Below are 6,402 nucleotides of genomic sequence, written 5' to 3' on the forward strand. Positions count from 1 at the left end.
ACTGATTTGTTATGATAGAAAACACTGTTCTGGCTAAAAAAAAATAAGCCAAAAAAGATGGATTATAAGAGAAGCGAACAGGGCCACTGTTGCCTAGACAGCTGGACGGTGTTGCGGTCCTCAATAATTGTCCTGGCTATAGTAGAGTCACTGTATAATGCTTTTGCGCTGTCCTCTGTCACGTGTTATCTTCACGTGTATTTTTGGATTTCCTGGGTATGGTCCTCCACGCCTAAATGATCAATCCAAGAATTATGGCATGTAGTATTATCTACCCCGGATCGAATTGGTGATAACACTTTATCAACACAGGAAACATATTTCTTGTAAAACATATATATTGTTATTGAACTAAGGCTGTATTGACTCTTCTTATTAATCCTCAATATTTTCTTTGTTGTCCACATCTTCAGGTTGCCATATTTCATACGAGGATAACAATTCATGATATTGTTTTCTTAGTTGACATTCTTTGCCATAGCTAGGCTGTATTGACTCTTCTTATTAATCCTCAATATTTTCTTCTTTGTCCACATCTTCGAAAAAGGAAGAACACACGCACACCGCAAATTCAGAACAAACCAAGCAAGAGGAAACCAGGCAGCAAATCTCAGGGTTTTCACCTTTAACAAGCACTTTCTGTAACCCTTCTGCCGTCATTTATAAACAGCAAGGCTCCACAGGTAAAGACGACTCTAGCACATTTCATGTCATTTTTTCTTCTATAAATTATTTTTACCAAAACACAACCAACTAGCATCTCCATCAGACGTCCAGACCAGACCAGAATTGAACAAAATCAAAGAGCAGAGTAGTTGCTGCTTTTACTTCCCCCACCAAAGAATCCTAGCGTCAAGCCAACTCAACCGGCACCCCCGCTGCAGGGCCACCAAGAATGGATCCACCACGGTCAACAATGCTATGCGTACATCTCATCTATCAGAGTTACCTGCAAGAGACAGTTACATATCAAGCATTTAGAAGGAAAGAAAAAAAAAAAAGCAAATAATCTATTCTGCTGTGGCTGCGTGTCTCAACTGAAACCCTATCTACAGGAAACGACGACAGAAAAGCATCCATTTAATTTACTGCCGTAGCAGTGTCCTTCCACTGAATTAAATTGCTGTGCTAACCTGGTCACAAACTGGGCATGTCTCGCTCCTCTCCATCCATTCAAGTATGCAACACAGATGGAAATGATGCTCGCATTTGGTCACGGAACGGGGATTTTCTTCATCATATTCTAGTGGAAGGGCAGACACAGCTTATAAGTGAAGTCTTCTGGTTTGGAAAATTCAGAATGGCATCATCAGCTGATGCATCAGTCCAAATCACCATTCATAACAGGCGACAGAATGAACAAAGAATTTCAACAGGTACCAAGCCATTTGCATTGGTTCCATTATATATGCATCTACCAACTACTGAACTGCTAGAGCATATCATACATGCCGAGAATGCAAATACATTAAGAAATGATGGAAATACATATTACAATCTATAAAAGACAATTCACAGCAGCAGCAGTTGTTTAACGACCTAGTTCAGAAATGCAATTCACTTCATGTCTCATCCAACTGAATGCATATCCACAGATGAGAGTTAAGAATAGTAATTTACTTATATTTCAACTGAAAGGACCACTAGCATTCCAAAATTCTTAAGCCTAGTAACAAGAAGAATGCAGGACTATAGTAAAAGTAGTGAGTACATGTGAATCAAGTTCCACAAGTAAAAAAGTGACCAAGTAAAGATACTATTCAACAATACGGTATTTCAGTAGTACATGTGAATCAAGTTCCACAAGTTAAAAAGTGACCGGGTAAAGATACTATTCAACAATACAGTATTTCAGCTCTAATCCTGGCATGTCAATGTAAAAAGTTGCTGTTCCCATGATCATAAGAAACAAACCTTCAAGACAGATTGGACAAACATCCTCCTCATCAGCCTTATCCTCAGGGGCACCTTTTTCGCATGACTCAAATTCATCCACTTTTGGGGACTGCTGCCCGTCAGTTTTGATTTTAATGTCTGACTTCTCCAAATCTACACATGAATTTGAAATCAGTAATCATTAGAGGTTGATTATCACCAATCATGCTCACAGCTAGTCAAATATTTTCTTTACCAGGATTTTGTGCAACTGCAAAGCAAACATCATAAGGCAAAGGTGCAGGTGGTGCTCGGTAAGTGTCAAGAGAGGATGCATCAAGATTTGTGTCAACTGCAACTATAGCAGGAGTTGGAGATGGTCCACCAACAGCTGAAGACTGGGGTTCATGCTCCTCAGGATTTTGTCGATGCTGAATAATGCAAAAGGAAAGTTAATTTTGCAGCACAAAAGATTAGATGCAAACACAAAGCTAGTGCTGAGTCAGCTTCAGTCATGTTCTTTTCTTTCTCCCTTTTATGCATATGGAAGTGACCATCACATAAGGTATATTAAAGCAACTGTGATATTGGCATGGTTTGTATTTCTGATTACCAAGGACTGATAAGAACAACAGGGAGATTCACATCACAAGTAAAATAATTCCTTCTGTTGCATCAAATCTTCTATACAGATACAGCTATAATTCCTTCTGTTGCATCAAAACTTCTATTCAGACACAGCTGTTCAACTTCTAGCATTGTGACTTGTGAGACATGGTAGAAACCAGGTTACCGTTGCAGTTAAGGGTAAGGGTGACAAAAATACTTGCTGAGAATTGAGGGAATCTTTTGACATGAAAAGTAAGAAAAAGCAGGTTACACATACATAGATATGCACTGGTGCTCTATCTGACTCAGATGCCCTTGATGAACAGCAGCAGCAGGCACCCATAGTATCCTGAATGAAATGCTTACTCCAAACTATCCTCTAGCTTCGTTAAAACCCAAAGTTCCGTTGTTCATATCCCTGCAAAGAGAAACCTTTTGCTGATGCAAGAAGGATTGGAAATCATGTGATAAATATAAATGGTGCAGAGAGAGCTTAACATGCAACAATATCTAAGTAGTACTGTCATGGAAATGATTATTAATATCACAGATTAAACTGCGGCCTAGTCTGACTTTAGCAACGGGCTTCTATGCAGTCCAGTGATAGTATCTGTTTACAGGAGTAGGAACCACAATAATCAGTGGTCACGCTATTAGGCCCCGTGATGTGATACAGATGTACCATACAAGGCAGGAACTTTTGACCGAAACCCATGGAAATTGAATTACATCCGGTGAAAACTCAGCAAATTTTTAGCGAACAAACATCCTAGTGGCTGTAGACAACCCAGATTTGTTGGTTCACACAGCGACACAGAGCAGTGCAATGGCTCCTAGCTATGCTGTCACGATTGGCATCATTACTTTCATGAGATTTTAACCCGTTCAGACTCGACAGTTCAATAATGATTGGGGACATCCTACTAAGGCCATGAATCACAGTAACAACAACAATAAAAGAATCAAGCGTCCTAGCAGATTTAACACGAGAAACTTCTTTTTCATAAGGTCAGCAATCAGGCGGCCAGCCCCTAATGACTTTCCTCACCACTAGCGCCAGAACCACCCCGTAATTGGACACGGAAATATCTGCGCCAAGTTGCCAACGCAAAATATCTATCTATGTATCTACGCAGAACCCACAAGGGAAACCAGATGCAATCGCGTCGGAGACAATCGCCGGTGCAAGGCGAAGGCTTTACGCAGCGCGGCAGGGAGCGAAGCGAAGCGAAGCAAGAGAGTGCTCGAACTACCAGCTGGAACAGCCCACCACGAGATTAAAGCGCTAGCAAGCAGCCCGCAGCAGCAGGGGATCGAACCGGAAGCGGGAGCGGGAGCGGGAGATTAGTCGGTACCGGGGACGAATTACGGCTGGGGGATTTCGACGATCACCTCGGGAGTCGCGAGACCTCCTGGGCTCCCTCCCCCTGTCGCGTCGCCTCTGCTGCTTGGTGCTTGCTCTGCTCTTCCGCCTCTCTCCCTCCTCCTCCCTCTGGAGAGAGAGAGGACTCCTGCTCCGTGATTCCAGGGATCCGGAGGGGGTTTTCTGGAAGAATGGACCCGCCTGAGTGGAGGGAGACGGACGATGGCTAAAGAAGATGCCTTTTTTTCCCACCCGAGCTGCAGCTACCTCCTCCTCGCGAGCTGTGGGCCTAGCTGCCCTCGGACCCCACATGTCAGTTGCTTTCTTCCGCTGGAAGGAATGGTATTCCTCTGTGTACTTGAACCTTGCCCCCTTTTTTTTTCTTTTTCGGGGGGAAAAAGGAAAGGGTACTGGTAGTATTTTATTTTATCTCCCTCCCCCGTGAGAACGGAAAGGGAAGGAAGAGATGCCACGGGGGCCGGGCCGGACACGTGGAGGCAGCCGGTTCGCTGACAGTGGGGCCAGGGCCGCTTGGACGGAGGAGTCTGACGAGGCTGTCAACCTCGGGTCCTCGAAATCTTTTTGTGCTGCACTTCACAAGTTGGTTGGGATCGTTGGCCTGTGTGGACGTGGCGTTGACTTGTCTGACTTCACAGGTAGCCAAATCATGGTAGGGCTAGATAGAGGAGAGCTAGACGAACCGTGCTGCCTGCCTACCTGGCTGCCAAAATAAAAAGAAGACTGTAGACAATAATAGGGAATTAGGGACTAAAGTGGAAATAGGAATTAGTGCTATTAATCTACTTATCAGGGTTGTTTTCGAGATTTTATCGTGTTTTTGGAAACGGAAATGGCAACGGAACCCTTAAATATGGAAACGGTACTGGATTTTAGAACCTTTCTCGACCGTTTACCCGAGACCACGTTTTAAATGGGAAGTACATATATTGGCGTAATATTGTTTTCTTCCTCGTTATACATCCACTCTAAAGTTAGTGCATCCGCCGTCCCACGCTCCCCACATATACTAGCTAGAGGCATGCTAGCGGCTTTCTCGTGCTAGTGGTCCCGTACTCATTTAAGACACTATCATTTTTCGTTTAAAAGAAAAATTACAAAAAAAACAAAATTAATTTAAGCCTCTTCTTCCAATTATTTGCGAATCCTCCTGTAATAACCTCAGGAGTATTTCTCCATACGCATAACCGGCTGAAGCTAGGTTAAAAACTTAAGAAGTGACCCTACTAGGGTCTAAAACTGGCGCCACAATATAAATGGCACACCCTTGTAACAACTCCTGAAATCACAAGAAGAATGATATTTGATGTTGTGTGCATGTCTTTCTTCTATCTCCATCTTCCCCTTCTTTCCTTGCAATCTCACCCTGCCGTCACACCTATCTTGTCTAAGACAACCTTATTATTGCCGGTGGATTTCACTCTCAACTTGTTGCTCATTGTCGATTAAAAACACTCCAAATTTGAGCGTTAACTTCTCCGTATGCAAACAGCATCTAATCTCTCTTGGAAATTAGTATTTTCATAATGTTGTGTTATGATGAAAAAAAATTCAAAAATGAGAACGAGCAAACTGTATAAAAAAATAACATACAAGACATTTTGGGACAGCTAGAATGATGGAGCGGTGGACTTGATCGAAACACACCTAGTCGTTGTTGGAGTCCGTCTGTTCTTTTTTCTTTGGACGGCGGCAATTAGGTTAACCTGGTTTAATTTGAAGGTGGGGGGATGCGTGCGTGGACCATGCATCTTATTGTCTTGGACTTGGATGTAGCTAGTAGAACTGGACTGGACGCAACTAGCTAGAGGATGCGTAACGGTGACGGAGGTCCATTGATAATTGATAATATATGAGATTATTCTGTATGTTATAAAAAACACACCTTGATCGTGTTTAATTACTCTTAACACGAGCAACTATTTTTTACATTCTTCATTTTTTGACAAGACTCGGCACCAGTAACTTGTTGATCTTATATAGCAGTAGTCATTTGAGTGTGTTATTATATAGCGACTTGGCATACACTGGGAGATAGACACAAGAGATGAGTTGTTGTTTTTTTTCCGACTCAAGGCCCCCAACAGAACAAACTCAGACTCAGACAGTCAAACGATAGAGGGTAGGTAAATCCCCGAGCACGAGGGTTACATACAGGGATTTATTAACTAACTAGGACAGTAATTTAAGCACTAGAGTAGAGTACATTTTTTTTACGATAGAATAGAGTACAGCTTCACATTCAGGAGTCTAGGCGCGTGTTTAGTTCTCATCCCAAATTCTCAAAAAGTGCTACAGTAGCCATCACATCGAATCTTGCGATACGTGCATGGAGCATTAAATGTAGACGGAAAAAAACTAATTACACAGTTTGGTTGGAAATTACGAGACGAACGTTTTGAGCCTAATTAGTCCATGATTGAACACTATTTACCAAATAAAAACGAAAATGCTACAGTAACCCAAATTCCTAAATTCAGGGAGCTAAACACGCGCTAGGAGGTAATAAACTTTTGCAGCAAGAGTTGGAAGCAAAG

At 42.4% G+C, this 6,402-nt stretch overlaps 1 protein-coding gene across 5 annotated transcripts; it reads right to left on the bottom strand.

The window, feature by feature from the left end:
* Nucleotides 1–599: 599 nt before the first annotated feature.
* On the bottom strand, nt 600–4,027 carry LOC136534196 (probable E3 ubiquitin-protein ligase RHB1A). 5 transcript variants are annotated; one of them, XM_066526660.1, is made up of 6 exons: nt 3,877–4,027; nt 2,762–2,902; nt 2,132–2,306; nt 1,915–2,049; nt 1,134–1,243; nt 600–949 (listed from the first exon to the last, which is right to left on the bottom strand). In XM_066526660.1, the coding sequence occupies exons 2-6, from the start codon at nt 2,825–2,827 to the stop codon at nt 920–922; spliced, it is 516 nt and encodes a 171-aa protein (XP_066382757.1). In that variant the 5' UTR covers nt 2,828–2,902; nt 3,877–4,027; the 3' UTR covers nt 600–919. The 5 variants fall into 5 exon arrangements, with proteins under 5 accessions (XP_066382757.1, XP_066382755.1, XP_066382756.1 ...); XM_066526658.1 differs by having other exon boundaries at nt 3,840–4,014; XM_066526659.1 differs by having other exon boundaries at nt 2,762–2,922; nt 3,840–4,014.
* Between the last annotated feature and the right edge of the window lie 2,375 nt (nt 4,028–6,402).

Source organism: Miscanthus floridulus, unplaced genomic scaffold, assembly GCF_019320115.1.
Source record: "Miscanthus floridulus cultivar M001 unplaced genomic scaffold, ASM1932011v1 os_1658_1_2, whole genome shotgun sequence".
Lineage (NCBI taxonomy): Eukaryota > Viridiplantae > Streptophyta > Magnoliopsida > Poales > Poaceae > Miscanthus > Miscanthus floridulus.